Raw genomic sequence first — 19823 nt, forward strand, 5'->3', positions numbered from 1 at the left:
AGAGCCTGTACAGGGCCTCGGTCTCCTGGTGACATTGTGATATATATTTGTGTGTCATCTGCATAGCTGTGATAGTTTATTTTGTTGTTGTTTATAATCTGTGCCAGTGGGAGCATGTAGATGTTAAACAGAAGGGGTCCCAAGATGGAACCTTGGGGAACTCCACATGTGATACTTGTCTGCTCAGATGTGAAGTTACCTATTGATACAAAGTATTTCCTGTTTTCTATGTATGTTTTGAACCAGTTTAGTACAGTTACTGAAAGACCTGTCCAGTTCTCCAGTCGTTTGAGTAATATGTTGTGGTCAACTGTATCAAATGCTGCACTGAGATCCAGTAAAACTAGGACTGACATTTTTCCACTGTCTGTATTCAGACATATGTCATTAAACACTTTGGTCAGAGCGGTTTCAGTGCTGTGGTTCTGTCTAAAACCTGACTGGAAGGCATCGTAGCAATTATTCTGTTTTAAGAAGTAACTGAGCTGTTGAGAAACTGCTTTTTCAATGATCTTAAAAACGGGAGATTTGAGATCGGCCTGTAGTTGTTCATTTGTGTCTTGTCAAGATTGTCCTTTTTCAGTATAGGTTTGATTACAGCAGTTTTTAGTGATTCTGGAAACACACCTGATAATAAAGAAAAGTTGACGATCTGTAACAGGTCTGACTCTAAAGTCTTTGAGACCTTTTTGAAAAAACTTGTTGGCAGGACATCTAAACAGCAGGAGGAGGAGTTCAGTTTACCTAAGATGTCCTTCAGGTCTTTGCTGTTAATAGGTTGAAACTGTTTCATGGTGTTTAAACAGTTTTTTGGTGGACACAGTACATATCCTGGATCTGCTGTTGATGTACCAATTGCTTGTCTAATTTTTTGGATTTTTTCAGTGAAGAATTTGGCAAAGTCATTGCAGGCCATGGTCGAATGAAGTTCAGCTGCCACTGGCACAGGAGGGTTTGTTAGCCTGTCAACTGTAGAAAATAAGACCCGAGCATTATGGCTGTTTTTAGTGATGATGTCAGAGAAGTAGGACCTCCTTGCATTCCTCAGTTGTAAATTATAATTGTGAAGTTTCTCTTTATAAATGTCATAATGAACCTGGAGGTTTGTTTTTCTCCATCTGCGCTCAGCTTTCCTACACTCTCTTTTTTCATTTTTCACCAGTGTGGAGTTTCTCCATGGAGACTTTTTCCTTCCAGAGATAACCTTCACCTTAATGGGAGCAATAGTGTCCATTACATTTAACATGTTAGCATTGAAGCTATTGACGAGCTCATTGACTGACCCTCTGGGCAGGTCAGGTGTTAATGGGAAGACCTGGTTAAAAATTGCACTACTGTGTTCAGTTATACACCGTTTTGTGATCACTGTTGTTGATATATTTGTGTGGGCTGAGATTTTACTTTCAAAGAAAACACAGTAATGATCAGACAGGCCCACATCAGACACAGTAACCTTTGAAATGCTCAGGCCTTTGGAGATCAGTAGGTCAAGAGTGTGTCCTCTATTATGTGTGGCCTCTGTTACATGCTGAGTCAGCCCAAAGTTGCCCAGAGTGTTACTCAGGTCTTTAGTCCCTTTGTCCTGAGGGTTGTCCACATGAATGTTAAAATCCCCAGCAATAATTACACAGTCAAAATCAACACAGATCACAGACAGCAGTTCACTGAGGTCATTAAAAAAGTCTGTGCAGTATTTGGGAGGCCTGTAAACATTAAGAAACACAACTTTGGATGGGGATAAATCATTAAGAGCCCAAAAATTACCACGACATTCATGCCCATGATGTGGGTATATAAACCTTTGACCACAACTTCATGGCATTATTCACTTAGTAACCTGAGAATGTGTGGGTTTGCTGTCTTTCACACTCTCACCCGCACAAAGGCCAGCCATCAATCATCTACCCGAATGGTCACAGACAGAATGTAATGTAAGCCGAAAACTTATGACTATCTTTTTTCCCCCCACTTTGACTTTAAGCCATTTTAAAAATCCTGCTCTAATCTCTATATAACCCTCCAATCAAATCCACAGTAGCGCCACATACAACTCTTATTAAAGAAAAGAAAGACATCAAAAAACTCATCCAGCAAAACAGTTTTTCCTTCACTTCACAGTCACTATGCGCGGCCATTACATTTCAAAACATTTATTATTCCAACCAACCACACATGCTCAAAGCCAACTGGCTAGATGTTTAAGGTCTTTGCAGAGCTCTAACTATCCTAATTTCTTTCTTTCAAAACATCCCTCAGATCCCTGTGGGCTGGATGAGATCAGATGATGTAAAATTAGAGGAAGCGAGGACGAGTTGAGGCATGTGAGAAGAACCTTTGTCCTCTTCAAACCTTGTTGCCTTTAACGTCACAAACACGAACATGAACGTTTAGTCTCGAGTCTGTTTCATCTGTCTCGATCCACCAAATGGATTCGTTACCTGAAAGTTTGCACCTAAATACATGTGGTAAGCGCACCTTTGGTGAATAGTCAAAAATGCAAGCGCACCCACACATATTACATGACTCAGTTACTTGAAGGCATCATTTGAAGATTTCATGAAACTCGATCCCTGGAAAGCAGAAAAGATACAACTTTGTGGGTGAGATATGAAGACAGTTCTGAGTAAGAAGGAAACTATTTCTGAAGAGAGACAATCTCTGCTGTTCTAAATACTGTTGTGAATGGTGACAGACTGATCATTGTGCTTCTCTTGGAAGAAAAGACATATTGCATTTCACTTTGCTAGGGTAATATTTCCATTATTGATTAATCTGCTATTTGATTTGAGAATCGACTGACTAAATGTTTGGCCAGACAATGGAAAAACATTATTGTTATACAATCAGCTGGGTATTGTCTTACAGGCAGTCTTTTTTTGCCCAAACTCCCAAACCCAAACTTATTCAGTTTACTAGAATACATAAAACCTAAAGATTTTTCTAGATCACGTAATCAATCTATTTCTTTACTGATGCGCTTAAGTCTGGTTTGCATTTTCTGAGAAAGCTGAAATCGACTTTGTTTCTAAATTAGTGTAAACAAGTAGTCATCCGATGTCATCCGCATACTAGAAACATAAAAAAAGGGTTTGTAGCAGAGAAATATTGTAGTTCCAGTAAAGCCTCAGCACTGTGCATGTGATCCTCACGAAGTAGGACATTATTTATGGAAAAACGCACTGATGTTGAGCCTTTGAAATGCCATTTGCAAAAGCTTGGAACAGCACAAATAAAATTTGATTCACTTTGATTGTGCCGGCTTAGCAGCAGAAACCACAGAGGCAAACTTTTAAAAATATGCATGTCTCAATGTGAGAAAACATGCATTTTTAAATGATTCGATATGGATAAAATGGGCAAAACTAGAGAAGACTTTTCACGAGGGAAAATTAACTTTGATAAATTCTGATATTTTTTTGATTTCAGCCTAACCGTCAGTCTGTCTTTCTCATGTCTCCTCCTGTTGTGTTTCCTGCGTCTCTCTCGCCTGGTTTCATTCTGTTTCTCGGACAGCTGACTGGGGCCCATGTGTTTAGGGCTTTAGTTGTGGTATGCAACGAGCCAAGCCAAATTAACGCTGCATGTTGCCATATGAGAGACTGAATTACAACAAGTAACACAGAACAGATGGACACCAGAGTCTCTTTGAAAACTATTTTCCACTGATGCTGCAAACTCCTCTCTTACTGTCAGTAAGAAAGTGCAGAGGGAAAAAAAGCAGTGAATGTTCACTCAAAGAAAACAGCATCTAATGCATATAAGAAAGCATTTGATTCTGTTGATCGTTGTGGAAAAAATCCATGTTTGACTCAGAAGATCCATTTTTGAAAGTTCTACTTCAGACTTTTTGCTGCAGCTTCATGATAAAGCATGACATATTAAATGGGAGGCAAAAAAGAAGCTTGTACGATACATGCTCACACACATAAAAGTATGTGTGCGAATATACAAACACACTAAGACAGCGAAGGACCTGCTCGAAAATCAACAATATACATCATGCATGCACGTGTACACACAAGCATGAAACAAGAGCATGTGGGAAAGATTAGAAGAGCTGGAATAAACACATGCGAATGGACAAGCACGCACATATGCGCAGCTGAGATGAGATGGGATGAGATGAGAGGCGTATGATTAAGATGAAGTCTACAGGAGGTCTGAGGAAACATATCAGACTGTAGCAGTCTGTGGGAACTCTCTCTGGAAGACAGAGCCACGATTTTCCTGGCAAGACACAAACCTTGTCTGTAACCTTGACTACTGAACATCAGATAAAAGGAAAAGTAGGAATCGCTATTGAATAAACAGCCTTAGCGGTACAGAAACAATCAAAGCAAAGAAAAGCTAAACGAATTATGTCAAACATACACACAAAACCTCACAATAAAACACTTCATCACAATAAATAATTTAAATTAACTTGTAACATGAAGTTCCAGCGTTGAATACCGAGGCGAAATGAGAATTTGGAGACTGCTTCTCTTTTCAGCTGACATAACAATTTTCACTTCTGCAATATATCAAGAGTTACATTGTCTTAACTTTGTTTTTTTACACTATAGAAAATTTCACAGCTATGTGTACCCTCACAAATAAAAGACTTGACTTATTCCTATGGACCTAAGACAAGGCTAATAGGCTAACTGACTCTAAATTGGCAGCAGTGTAAAAATTGGACGTAGCCACTATGGTGTCATTTTAACTCTGCCTTTTCAAGCCACTCTGTTAGTAATTTGTTTGCACACCTAGGATTCCAAGTAGCCACGCCCCCTATTCCGGTCTCATGTTGGACGAGTCACACATAAAAATTCAACCCTATAGAGGTCTTTAGAAAGGGGGAAGCCATCCACAGAAACCAGAATTGTTATTTGTTCAAGGCAGTTAATAATCGATGGTTGGACATCTTGCTTTTTGGAGCATGCCTCAAGTGGCCATTTGAAGAACTGCAGTTCATCCAACTAACATTGCGGGGGTGCTGGAGTCTATCCCAGTACACACTGGGCAGGACTTGAGTGCACATTAGATGAGACATCAGTGACTCACATAGTTCACACAGACAGTGGTGGTTCAGCAAGCAGCAGCTTGCAAGCCTAAAAAATGAAAGCAATTATTCTATTGCTACTAATTTGACCAAAGCAAGCAAACTAAGCAGGAGAAAGCAGCAACAGAAAGTTGCGTTAAGTTCCTTAACTAGAACGCTATCGTAATTTTAGTGCACTGTTAGGTTAGAGGATGACAGGTTATAACATTTTCACAGTATGATAACCATCTGAAGAAGGAGATCAGATGCTGTGATATACTTTAAACATGAAACCAAGTTATTAATTTTGACAAGCTGCTGATGATGGAAGGATAAAGATATAGAGATATATTATCTCTCTTGTTGCCCTTTTTTTAAACACTAAAAATGCACATTCTATGTTACTCATCAATTTTAATATGAAACCCAGTAAAGTGTTTCAACTCTACTATAAATGTGTGCAATTTATGACCAATATTTGACATTATTTTTCTGTAGAATATTAAAACAGTATAATATATTCACTTTGCAATCACCGAGGAAACTCCCACAGCTGTACAGAGATATAAAATGATGTGATACAAAATGTTCTTTATTGTGTTGCCATCAGATAAACTGCATTCACAGATCAGTTCCTTAAAACTGCACTTCTGGGATCTCACTTTTCCTTGATTATACTCCATGCTGCAGACACGGACACGGATGGAGTACTCACGGTGTAATCGAGGCTTTAATCTTCCACACAGTACCTATAGCAGCTGCATGCTTAAAATCTATTTCAGGCCTAAATATGGGCTAACACTTCAGATTATGCAGAAGTGAAACTGCCCTCAGTTTTAAATATAATTATAGGACAAAACAGACATTTGTTAGGACTTGGCTGAAAAGTGACTGCATCTTTCCCAGAAGTAACCTAAGCTGACTGTTGCCTTTAGCATGTTTTTGCTTTTAAAGTCAACCTACTAAAACAACAATACTCACAGACAACCTAATGTGTTGCATAAAATCTTACGGGGTATCATCTTACTGGTTTATTGCCTTTTCAGGCTAATACTAAGCAACTGACAACTGTGCTGTTGCCTGCTGCTTTCTCACGCAAACTCATTATCAGTTTCCATGCAGCTTGCGCCTTTGTGCTAAATGAGCTCACTGATATTACTTCTGTTTCTCACACATAAAGATATAAATAAAAATGCATGCGTACTTTGCTCAAGGATTATTATGTTCTGTGCAGCTAAGATATGTGTGATGTGTGCAGGCGTGCATGCTCACACACTGACACATTGCCTACAGATGTGAAAAACCCCAATTTTCATTCAGAATAGGGAAACTGTACTAATAGCAACCTCAACGCATTCCAGCTTGGTGTGTTTAAATAACTGTTACGGCAATTAATGCACAAGTTTTTCATGTGTACATTAAATGTGAGAATGCTAGTCCACAGCTCTCCTTCCTTTTAAGGTCATTCTCAGGCCCTTATCTATCTGCCTTCCAAGATCACACATGCACACACACACACACACGCACGCACACACACACATTAAGAGAGAGCGTATTCAGAGCACCAGTGCATTAAAGCAAAATTGCAAACAGCCAGGCAAATCCTGCCAATGTCTTCCCATTCTAAATAAACACGCAAGCACGTGCACACATGCACGACTTTGGCTCTGAAATCAACTGAATTACCTCACACACATGGTTAGGGCTGTAAGCGGCTGAGGACTCGAGGGCTGCTAAATATAAAACTCTACAGACACACATACGCCTTCAGACACATGCACATGCATGCAATGTCTCTCTCATGGACCTTTATGTGTGTCTGAATGCACACTTGCACACACCCTAAAGAGACTAAACTCTGCTTACTGGGCCCTGCCACCTTATAGATGGCAGGGCCCAGGACAGCATTCGACCTGCTCTGATCACTGGTTTAGGGGCTAAGTGTGTAACTACATGCAGCCTCACAGCTGGCCCCATCTGGAAATATTGCAGGGTTTAATGCCATGAGGCCTTGTGGGGGGAGCTAAGCATGCGAGGAGAGAGAGAAAAAGAGAAAGAGAAAAAGAAAGAAAGAAATACATCCTGCTGTGCTGCGAAGAGCTTACAGCAACAACTGATGTCATGTTTCCAAGTTACAATTGCCACTTGGCATTAACAAGTGTTAATTAAGAAGTAATACACCAGTCAGGCATTGCATTTAAACTACTGACAACTTTAGTGAATAAAACTAATCATCTTAGTCCTATCATCCATCACCACCCACCTACACATCGTGGCAGACCAACACCCCTGGAAATACACTGTACAATACAGAAGGGATAATACTGGCAACTTATTTACTGGTTGATAAAATGGGAAGAAATACTACTACTAATAAATAATAATAGTTGACTAATCCAAAAGTCAGAAAGCTTGTTGACATGTGTCACTTTCACGCACATTATCAGATTAGTTTGCTATGTGAGGCACTAATGTTTGCAGTGCTAGCAGCAGCCTTCTTCTTTCTTTACTTGCAGGTTAACATGAACATGCATGTGCTGAACATGGCTACCTACTACTCCTCTTCAGTGGTTATATGCCAGTTTACTCTGTTGCAGCCAACATATGGATCGCATACAGTTCAAAGTACTGCTGGTTTGAGGGTTGTTATCCATCTAAGTTTCCACCTTGCTTGTTTACATCTACCTGCCACTTGCTGCAGCTACAGTTCGGTTAGTGATGTCATAGACCTAACAGTTAATCTGAACTGTACTTTGATAAAACGTAAATAATTTTTGAAGCTATATAAGCATTATTTTTAATTATTTACTAAAACTCTCTACTATATTCAAACCAAAACTGTTCAGACCCCAGACTCCAATCTGACCAACCATCTGTGGGATTATTGTGAACAAGCTCAATCCAACCCTGCAGGTATCAGGTCATTGCACAACCCTGACAGGGTCAGAGCTGTTTTACTGGCATTTGGGTAAGTTAACTAATGTTAGATCGTCGGCTTTAATGTCATGGTTGCTTCGTGTAAGGAGAAAAGTTGTGACTGGCTGCAGAAAACCCCAAGCAAACAGGAAACAGTGTGGGAGGTGTATCTACTCACCAAGGATTAAAAGAAGACATGAATGTTGCAGATTTGTTGATGTAATCGAGTGAAAATGTCACAGCGAGAAAATATTGAGCTATATTTCTGAGCTATAGAAATGCCCTGTATATGTTTGTATATTAATAAAGGGATAAGTAACAATAGTCAATGAAGTACGGACTGATTAAATCTATCTCATATGACTAGCAACTTAATTTCCACTTCTTTAACTAGGTTAAAGGGTAAACCAGTTAGGATAATCTTTAAAGGGTACCAGTGTGAAACAAATCATCTATGAACTGTGATGACCCTATTGTGCATGGAAAGCATGAGTGAACCTGAAGCTCATGCCCTCCTTTAAACTAAGCTGTGAGTATATGACTAATATCTTTTCAGTTTGTGTTTTCAGTTTGGTTAACAAAAAAGCTTTGTGTTTATCATCAAAACACTCCCTCTAGATGCCACTGAATCACCAGAAGTAAAGGTGAAATGCAAACCGCCAGTAAGACAAGACGTTTTTTTTTTTTGAGGCAAAGCTAAATGTCATCACAGTTTTCGTCTTGTTTTGTCATGTGGCAAACTATTCACTAAAAGGAGCTTCTTAGAGGCAGTAAAAATACCATTTATGCAAACAAAAACAAACACAGGCAGAGAAAAGAGATGATTTGAAGGAGGGGGGGAAACCCCTGCAACTAAACAGCTGGAAACAGGAAATGACTTTGTGCCTTAATGTGTGTGCGCTTGTTTTTGTGTGTGCGTTAACTTAAGAGTATGTGACACTGCTTGGCAAACTTTACCCAGCCCTTTAAAGGCAAATGTGGGTTTCCATCCTATTGACACAAACAGATCTAGTGACCTACCATGCATAGATATGAAACACAAGATGACAAACCTGTCAGCTGTAACATGTCACAGTGTGAGCAGTTCTGAGAAGAGGTTATTTAAAAAAAAACAAAAAAACAACACATGCACATCTGCAAAAGCGGCAGACACAATCCAGTGAAACTCTGCAAAGCTCTCCTGTACTGAGAACAGCAGCAACAGAAAACGATCAGTGGTTTTCATGAACATCTGCTTGTTGCAATCAAACTAAGCATCAAGAAGATAAATCGTGATGTGTGTAGATCAGTAGACAATATTTTGAATTGACTTCTTCAACATTTCTGAAAATACATTTTTTGTTTTCTTTCTTTCTCGCTCAAATCTATAAAGTACTGAGGATGCACTTGTAGTGCATGACTAGTCTCTTTCCATACACAGTTAACAAAAGCTGCAGACTAGCATAGCTAAATTCTATTTGTTTGAATATAGGAGGATATGAGGTGACAGGAGGGGTTACACCGTGACTTTTCAGGCAAAAAAACTCTAGTCTGGTGTTCCGAGAAAGAAAGTAAATGATTTGCAATCTCCTTTAATTTGCAACATCATGGCATAATTTTATATATTTAGTTGCCTGACAAGCTAAACAGTATTTCTGTAACCTCTTGACTTAAACACTCCTCACACACTTTGATGACTTTTATGTCCAATAGAGACCAAAAGAAAACTATAAAAAGTGCGCAACTAAAGAATTATTTTACTAACAACTCATACTCTTTTGTCTTTTCCAAATTATAATAAAGGCAGATAAAGATATTCATACTAGCCTGACTAAATAAACTTTAAAAAATTGAGAATAGTGCCATCGGTACCATTCTTACACTTCATGCATGCAACTAGAGGCGAGCAATCAGGCCAGAAGATCATGCAAGGGTTTTACAATTCATGATATAAATGATACTTCTTTCGCATATTTAGTTTAACTCGTGATCACATGAGTAGTTGTGTACACGTGAGATGGGGCTAGGCCGGGGCTAGCTGGTTACCAGTAGTGGAGCTTTCAAAATAAAATACTTACACATAGCAGCATTAATGATTTAATCTGTATGATTTCTCTGCAATGTGGCAGATAAAGAAAGACCACGGTAAACGATTGTGAAATCAGCTAAACCTACATGAAACACCAGTCCACTGATAAGGATGTCAAGACAAATCTTTCTCTATCTTTCTCTTTGTAAGCAAAAGTCATGAAGCTGTTTCAGATAGAAACCCCAGGAGTCAAATTTTGTACAGAAAGCTATTTAAAAATAAAAATGAATACTTTTCACCTGCTGTGAACTGTTTTCAAAGAAATGCCCACATATTATCATGTGAAACCACAGCTGAGCTGTTAGAGTTTAGGGAATCGCGTGTACGATGAATATAAAGTGTGCCAAAGCTTGTGTTTTTACCTTTGGAGGATCATAGAGCTCTAACTGGTAACTTTCCCCTGCTCCTCTTCCTCCTTGAATGTCTCTGATCCTCCTGACCAGCAGGTGGCAACGCTGCCAGCGGGGCTGTGAGTCTGAAACAGTTTCGTCCACCAGAAAGTACCTCAACTGGCCCTCTTTACAGCAGCCGCTCGCCTCGGATCGCCTCTGCCTTTTACTACGAAACCTATTGAAAGGAGCCATGATCAGCTCCTTCATTCCAGGACGGTGTGAAGCAGCTGTGGGTGTGGCTTCGGAGGAGTGGGAAGAAGAGGATGACACCTCTTCGCTGATGGAGGAAACTGCACCCACTCTGTCACCATTATTTGGAAGATTACTGTTGGTGGTGGTGGGGTTCCTAGGGGTAAGGTCCCGGGATGAGCGTGGACTGGCTTGGGGTGATTTCTTTAAAAGCTTATTTACAGACTTCCGGATTTGGCTGAAAGAGAAATGTGTGACTTCTGAGTTTTCAGGGTTCGAGGTTAAAGAGTCAGAAGAGTACCGTTCAGATACCTGGCGATGATCTGTGCCAGAGATCTCCTCGTTGCTATGGCTATGAATCACCAGTGTCCCGCTGCCAATTGTGCGAGATCCTGAAAAGGAGTTTCCCGCAGCGCATCTCAGTGGCAGCTCCTGCTCCCGGCTCAACACCACCGGCTCCACTTTCGGTGACGCAGTCAGTGGAGCAGCTCCTCCATTTGGTCTGCCAGTCTCCCGATAGTCCTGCACCCGAGGCAAAGTCCGCACTCGAGTGATTACAGGCTGAGGACGAAGGACCACTGGAGACGATGAGGGAGCGCTACCGGAGGCGGCAGAGCTTGTGTTCTGACCCAGTGGCGTGCCGTCTTTGTCGACCTCGCAGCAGAAGTGTTGCTGGAAGAGGTCAGTAAATTGCTTTGAAAAGGTCTCTGGTGGAAGCACATCATGGTGTGGTCGCTCTCTTGCAAAACTCCGGTAGTGCCGGGCCAGCTCCTGGGCTGCGGCGATGGCATGCAGCTCGCAGAATTCCGTCCAGCCTTTTTGGGCAACTGCCACACCTTGGCCTGCTGCTGTTGTGGTGTTGGCTGGATGGATAGTGTTACCATTCATTGCAGTAACCAGAGTGGATGAGAATCACTGCGGAACAGAAAAAGAAGGCGGGTAAGAGAAATGAATGGATGAAGCATGGAAGAAAAGAACGAAAAAAGCCAGAGGAGCAAATAACGAGAGCAAGATATAGGAATGCAATTAGATCAGGATAATGTGGAGGGTTGTGCAAGACATGCAGCACTAAACATGGGAAATGGCACAACAGTTACAGCACATTTTGAATTGCTTCAAAGTTTAAAAACAGTTCAAACACTAAGAAAGAACATTCAAAACTCTGATTTCATCTGAGCTTGATCTGTAACCACACAAATTGGATTACATGGGCCTGCAAAAAATCTCTGGCAATCAACCAGAGTATCCTAGAACCCTGAAAACTCAGAAGTCACACATTTCTCTTTCAGCCAAATCCGGAAGTCTGTAAATAAGCTTTTAAAGAAATCACCCCAAGCCATGATGTGCTTCCACCAGAGACCTTTTCAAAGGACAATCGGTTACCATTCAGTTAATGGGAGAAAACGCAGCGAGTGTACACATTTTAAGTAAATTTCAGGAAATTGTTTCCTACAGCAGAGGCGAGCAGAGAGAAAGGAGAAACTGCGTTCTAACCTCCACTGATATGGATGATGGCAACTCAAGTATTTTATGAATGGAAACAGTAATTAGTCAGTCAGACAGAAGGTGAATGAGGCCCTGACTGAGGAAGTACGGTTAGAAAATCTCTCAATCAGCCACGCTGCCTGTATTTTCATCCGTGTGTTTGTGTACTTACACGTGACCTATTTTAATGGTCCTTCCGTTTTTTCCCCCCCCCCCAGTGTATCACTCACGTTTTAAAACACGATACACAAACAACATGATTATTCATTAACTTAACAAACATCATAAGTGTAGTGAAAACAAAAGTGTTTATTTATTTATTTATTATACTTAAAGGGGATTTCTTTAAGTACAATTAACACGAAAAATAAATAAATCAGTGGCGTTGGTGGAGGGGGACAGGCTCATCCGGTAGAGAGCGAGGCGCATATTAATGAGCGTTTTTGACCCTATAACCTGTCTCGCAAGGGTAACCACTTCTGCCGGCTAGCCTCCACCACAACATCTGCAGGTGTGGGTGGGGGGGGCAACAAGGGGCCCAGGCAGAAGCTGACTTAATAGACAGAAAGTCGTAGCAGTCAACCAAAGGGCATTTCAGTCATATGCTGCCGAAACCAGGTTTAGTGAGAGACTCTCAAAGATATGGAGAGAAAAACAGCTGCAGACAACATCTAATAAACCTCCTGAAAGATTTTAAAAGTTTTTAGCTTCTGTTGGACAGCTCTTGTTGACCAAAGCCGCGCTTTTCATAATCTTTGCTCAAACTGAAGTAAACACCGACTGAGTTTGGACTTAATGAATGTGGCAAAATCTTAAAATTTTAAACTGATTAATCATCCAACCTTAAACATTCACACACGCAACCTCATTTTATGAGTGAGACAGTAAAGATGTGACATGTGGTAATATACTGCACTGAACTTGATGTGTTCGGGTTGCCTTGGAAGGCTTGGCCTCCTACAGTAGGGCTCTGCTACTTTTTTTTGCGTGCACTGTTTCACTTCCTTGCTTCTGTTAATGCACAGTGCTTCAGTGTTTGCTGATTAGTCTAATCCCACAGGGCTTTCTCTGTTTAAACTTGTGGCTTTTCTTATAATAATCACTAAATTGAAACTATCAAAAGCCATCTACCATTTTACTCATCAGGGCCCACAACTACATTATCAACTGTAGGTACTGCATCATTTGGTGCACGAAGAAGTTAACACGCAGCTTCTCTGTACAGTGCACACGTGTTTCAACCTGTCCACCACCGTTAAAAAACTAGTACTGTTGTAATTTAAAAGAACTCCGTGGTTAACAGCTTTAACCACACAGTTCATCAGAATAAAGGAAGGATGTATTCCTAAGTATTCAACAAGCCCTTCTCTTTTCTTTCTTTTTAAACGCCCATTTGCTGTGTGTGTGTGTGTGTGTGTGTGTGTGTGTGTGTGTGTGTGTGTGTGTGTGTGTGTGTGTGTGTGTGTGTGTGTGTGTTTATCCCTTTTTGACCTTGAGTATACTAAACAAATAGGCATAGGGGATCAGGGAGAACATATTTTTGGGCATGTAGCATAAGGATGACATAAAAGTGTGTTGACTTGGAAGTGAGTAGCCCAGGCATGACTGGTAGCTGGAATAACTGGACACGACTTCTGTTCAGATATAGCAAGATTCAAGTGACGTTTAGAGACAGCCAATGACGGCAATGAAAGAGTCCCATTTTTGGTAGAATAAAGAAGCAGATTTGGGTCTTCTGGAAATGAAAGAAGACAAATATGACTGGACATTTAGAGTCTTTTTAGTCCTAAAACGCTGACATATTAAATTCTGAAGCAGACAGGAAGAGCCATAGATAGGATATTTTAAAAAAAAAAAGGATGTAGCTACTGTGATATCAGCTGTGTGGACTTTTGGAGCACCCATTTTGGTACTTTGTGCGTGTTCATCTTAAGTTTTTGTTTCGATCCAGACGTGGCCATATTGGAACAAGAAGGCAGAGCTGTGGCATTATCACCTGGTGCTGGTGCAAGCTTACTTAGCAAGGTGTTAACTAAAACAGAATGTTTCCTGACTCCATCGAATGGACAGAAGACGCCCACAATGATGCCGAACTTTAAGTCTTAATACGATTTAGCCAGGAAACAGGAAAAAAGAAACTTCTGAAGGGGGGAAAACATCTGTAGAGACCATAACTGATTTTTGTGCTAAACTGTCAAAATGTTTCATTTCTGCACTAACTAAATGTGGGCATTTTACCACGAGAGTCTATGGCGACTGATTCACTTTTGGCACCTACTTCAAATAGCCATTAGTTGCCATCTGCAGTTCTTGGCACTTCTACATTGGCTTAATTTTATAACTGGAAGTTTGTGCTTGGATATAAGACACTCAAACCCACCACTGGAAGAAATACAGTCACATACACAGACATACATACAGAGGTGAATTTAAGCTTCATCTTAAAACTGCCACTTTGCATGTGTAAACACTGCAGACACATGGTGTAACTAACAGACTGTAACTAGCATACAACAACTAGTCAGATTTCTTCTTATGTGCTGCACAGTAAAGCGGTGAACACAGGTAGAATATTCACCATAACCCAAACCAAAAGCAACACCTCAAGGTGCCTTTAGCAAAGAAGTCAACATGCATTATATATAAGCTGCTTCTTTTTCTGCCCTGCATGTCTTTCCATAATAAAGTGTTGAGCAACAGATGAACAGTTAGACTATAAGACGTAAACTGCAGTATCATGAACAGGAGTTTAACCTTCTAACTTCAACATGTGCCTACAGTACATACCATCTTCCTCCAGTGCTGCAGAGAAGAGTCTAATCGGCATACAGGAAGTGTGAGAGTGCTTTTGCATATGGGTGCGTGTGGGCTGTTGTGTCTCTGTGTCTGGTGGGGGGGGTTGTCACAGACTGTGGTCCAACAGATCACAGACAACCACAAGAAACAGGGGGTGGGGGGATGGGGGGGTCGCGCTGTGGTCGGGCCAAAACATGGAGCAACGCGTCTTGTTATCTAATTTCTCTCTGTGTCCTGAGCGACAACCTTCTGAGATGAAGACTTGTAAAAGTCGTGAGGTCACATCTTAAAATAAGCGTGCCGTTTTTTCATTAGCACCATCAAACATATCAAGGGGACACGTACGTCAATGAGGCAGTGAAAAGTTGGCATCGTGAAATATTGCGTCACTAAAGTTCCTGGATGTGTCCTGTCACAACAACTAATCCCCTTCCTGTACTTTTTCAGAGCATGCTCAGTGCATGCCTCACTTTGCCCCTTCAGCTGGCCTCCCAGAAGCTTGGTTCTATCTGCCTGGCCAGCCCAGCGATGACTCAGCACTGCCTAGAGAACATACACACACACATGCACACAAAAACACAGACACACACTTCCTCTCGCCGTATCCATTGGGGTCTTGGCCGCCTCCGTTCCCAGGGTTTTCCCTTTCTTTTCATCCTCTCTGTCCTCTGAGGATCTCCAGATGTGTTTGGACTCAAACTTCCTTGACTTTTTACCTTGACGAAGAGCCATATTCAAACTGTGAGGGGAAACAAAAAGGCTAACACAGTGTTTGTGTCTCCTTTCTCTGTTCTTATCCGGGACCTCTAACCTCAGCTCAGTGTTTTGTTATTGTATTATTGCTTTCCTAGACAGCATTCGGCAGGAGACGGCAGAAAAAAAAGCCAATCCAAACACACGAAATTGCAACTGGAAAACATTTGTGCACTCCTGCCTTTTTTCCTTCCTCACCTTACTCATCACTCCCTCAAGCTCCTTCTCCTCCCCTACAATGCCCGCATTCTTCTTCTGCGAAGCACACGCACGCTCGCGATGGCACACTGATTGCTTTCTTCGTCTCTCTCGTGGGCTTTACAGAAATTTGGCACCGCTTTTTTCTCCCCCATCGACACCACAAAACAACCCGAGGAACTGCTGCACTGTGTCGAGATCAACGTCAGATTTTTTTGGCAAGAAGAAAAAAAGAGAAAAATTATCTAACCAAACAAATGCTACTGTGAAACTACTGATGCAGCAAGTCAACCACTGCTGTTTAAAAGAGCAAACAGGTAGTGACGCATACCACACAAGTCTTTAATGGACAAATGCAAAATGTCAAACAAGTGTCAAAACGCAGCAGCTAGTCACACTTGCTGACATTTAGACAAATATAAAACAATCTCTTCTGAGCATGTGACATGAGGCAAAGTCCTTCTAGAAGCAAGCCTAACCACTCAGCAGCCATCTTGAATCACCTCCACAATAACTTAGGCAGTAATTATCTATTATCTAAATTAGCTTGTAGTTGGTCAGTGAATATAAAAACTGTATCCTGACCTTGTCCTATAAAGTTAACCACACACCAGGTCAGGTTGCAAGACACCACAATGAGTCACACAGCTCTCATCTATCCCTAATACTCATGATGTACACGCTCCAGAAGTGGACATAAAAGAGTCTGATTTTAATCAAGACGGAAGGAAACAGGATGTGTGAAACACAGACATGAATCGATCTTGTTAGCGTGAGTAACCTCATGACTCAGGACTTACTGGGGAAATTCATGTGTTATATTGCGGCATTTTATTCCCACTAAATGGAAGTGCTAGCAGTATGATTTACAGTAAACAGCGTCCTGGATGTGGTCTGCAGGGAACAGAGACAACATGATCTTTTGCTCAATATTTTTTTGTTTGCACAAACATTAACACCACATGGCTCCTCTCAAAAAGAAAAGAAAAAGCTTTTTTTGGAGCAAAACCAGGAAAATAAAATCTCCCAAGACCGCGGCTTATATAACACTACAACTCATAGATAATAATCTATGCTGCTGGTGGATGTAGACTGCTATTTATATCTCACAGGCCTGGTATCAGCTCTCACACACCACTGAGTTACCCTGTTATCCCCATTAGGGAACAGCTCGTTTGATGCAACGGACACACACATCCATGAAAGTGTTGAAGTGACCTGAGTTTTCAGGTCATGCATTCAAATTAGGAAGTAGGGGTCTGGTTTGAGAGCGCTGCAGCACCTCTAATGGCCACTAGATGCTGGATGCATAACCGAAATGCAGACTGGGTGGGAAAATGTTACAAGTCTGACAAGTGCTAAACTACCTCGTAAAATAAGATTTTAAAGGGTTTTAAAAACAAGTTTACTTAACCAATAAACTGATCTCGAGGCTCCTGTGAGTTTGTATAAGGGAGAATTTTTGAGTCCCGCTGCCAACCGAAGCTGAAATGTTTTGTCACCGGAGTCACATGGCAAAAAAAGCATAATTAAAATAATTTTAGCTTAAATGTAAAACATTTGATGTTGGTAAACGTCAAATAGCTCAATTATCTAATTTATGTTTTTAAAATTTACTTAATGGCTTGGAGTTTTAAGTGGTTTAACTCAAGTTTGCCAATGTAAAATTATCAGACCTTGCATACTGAAAAATGACAGTATTGGAAGATCCTAACAACGACAAGATGACTATATGCCAATGAGTTCTCTGAAACAGTATCAATTTAATTTCAGCAGATTCTGTACATCTCGGAGTTGTTGGGTTTTTTCATGCTAAAAGTACTCAGCACTCCTGACAATACTCAGCTCAGTCCTTGATAGTACCAAAAAGGCACAGCCTCAGCAGCTCTGACACTGGTTACTGAACAGGTGCAGGCATAAATACTCAGAGAGCAGCAGCATTAACTTGTCCTTCATTGCTGTTCCACACTTGTTGTGACATTCGGTCAGTGTGTTGCTCGACCGTCTTTCCACTGTTACTGGACAGCTGGTTAAGCTAGGAAGAGGTGCACAGCGTGGAAAAGATGACTAGCACCTTGTTATGTTGCTACAGCTGTTTTTGCCACTGTAAACAACTGGAAAAAGCACGCCAGACTCAGGAAAAATAGACAAGACTTTGCAGATTTATGGAGATTACATTTGGATGTTTCAAAGCATAGCATTTTTCATAATGTAGTCTTCTTTTCCAGCTACTAAACTACCATTAAACTGGTCCAGGAAGGCTATTGGTGTTGCACTTTTCTCCTTATGAAAGTAAGGGGTCAGCAACCTCCAGTCACTAAAGGAAATATATGTATTCCCCAACAGGTGGCTGTTTCTAGGTGAAACTGGTCACAAAGAGGATGCTATACCAAAAACCTCAATGTGATAGTTTTGGCTGCAGATTTCTACAGTCGCCCATAGTTTGCATGATGCCAACTTGATCCAAGTTTGATTTTGAAGGCAACCGGTCTTGTTCTCAATTTACATCACACTCCTCACAGTTTTAACATCACTTGGCAAACATGTTCGCAAACAAGTCAGCATCTTCCATGCAAACTATGGACACCCACAACAATCTGCTGGCAAGCAGCTTGGTTTCAAGCAGGTTTTCAGCGCAGTGCTTTTTATTTGTTTTTGTTTCTAATGTCTCTGTAAAGCACTTTGAATCACCTTGTTGTTGAATTGTGCTATACAAATAAACTTGCCTTGCCTTGCCTTGCAGTACCACACAGGCAGCAATCACCAGCAATCACTTGCCATTCAACTGAGGAATACACATTTTCCAGAGTGACCTGTGGTTTTCAGGGGATCACCAGTCATTAGGCATGTGTGGCCGGGGCTTGTCAAAACCTATAGTCATGTAAACAATATCGCCTAAATAATCAACTAGCCAACTCTATGATTATAGCTCTACTAATCAGCAAATCATTTTAAAATAAAAAATGTTTATAAAAAATTCCAAATTCACTGAATTCACAGTGGAAATCAAGCGAACTTTCCCTAAAGAGCAAGCTGTGAAGAAATTGTAAACTATAAGAATAAAAAGATAAATATGAGAAACTAACGACAGCAGAAGTGGAATTGAACTCCTTTTTGCACAAAGACAGGAAGAAGATGCAACCACAGGCGCAATAAACATTAGTTACTACTTGACTGCTACACATCAGCTCCAACACTGCACTCCCGCCAGACCCTCCAGACATGACATCACAGACACTACCTCCATGTTTTTTCAGACACACTTAAACATGAATAGATATCAGATTGTTGGGCGATGAGCTAAACTGTTTGCTCTTGCTCTAAAACACACAAACATACAGATGTGTGAGCAACTGGTCTGGGAATGTGTGTACATGTACACCTCTATGTGCTGATTAGTTGTACATTATTGCAAAAAATAGGATGCAGTCCTAACTGTCACGCTCATTAAGTAAAATGCAATTTACAGCGAACCACATCCGTCCGACCTTTATATAGCCCGAGCCTTATTACCGACATCAGCCGGATCCAATCTATTGCTTATGACTCAATTAATATGCATGGCATAGAGGCTCACAGAGACATCAAACACTCGGCGTTTCCTGTAAAAACTGCAGTGGAAAATTTATATAAATCACACACACAAAAACCTAAAGCCAAAAAATAAAAAAAACAACACAGCAACATGTGCATCCAAGGAACTCGGGTCAAAAACAGATTTTATTACCTCTGAATTTTCACTCCCTGAATCATTGAATGAATCAGAGATACGGATAAACTTATAAAGCAGGGGCACAGTAAGTGATTGTAAGAGGGGGGAGAAGGCAATAAAGCAGTGAGAAAAGGAAGAGGAGGAGGAACAACAGTCACAAGGACAGAGAGAAAGACAGATGGGCGGATAATGAGAGGCCAGGCAGGAAGTGAGAATAACAAGCAGGAGAAAGCTGAGAGGAGAGGAGACGGCGCCAGGTTTGTGGATGAAGGTCCAGGTGGCAGAGCACAA

General features: G+C 40.9%; 1 protein-coding gene across 3 annotated transcripts in view; it reads right to left on the reverse strand.

Annotated features, from left to right (window-relative positions):
* The window catches only part of sh2b3 (SH2B adaptor protein 3), a 72581-nt gene that overhangs the window by 40064 nt on the left and 12694 nt on the right, over nt 1-19823 (reverse strand). For 2 of the 3 annotated variants that reach the window (XM_086314795.1, XM_086314793.1), the window contains exon 2: nt 10370-11503. In XM_086314795.1, coding sequence (XP_086170921.1) covers nt 10370-11476 — 1107 coding nt within the window. In that variant the 5' untranslated portion in view covers nt 11477-11503. Of the gene's footprint in view, nt 1-10369; nt 11504-14860; nt 14943-19823 lie in introns of those variants that run through there. The other variant, XM_086314794.1, reaches the window with a different exon arrangement.

This window comes from Aulonocara sp. 'chitande type north' Nkhata Bay, linkage group LG12, assembly GCF_057382095.1.
Source record: "Aulonocara sp. 'chitande type north' Nkhata Bay isolate Kocher_YH1m ecotype deep benthic linkage group LG12, A_spYH_male_GT1.1, whole genome shotgun sequence".
NCBI lineage: Eukaryota > Metazoa > Chordata > Actinopteri > Cichliformes > Cichlidae > Aulonocara > Aulonocara sp. 'chitande type north' Nkhata Bay.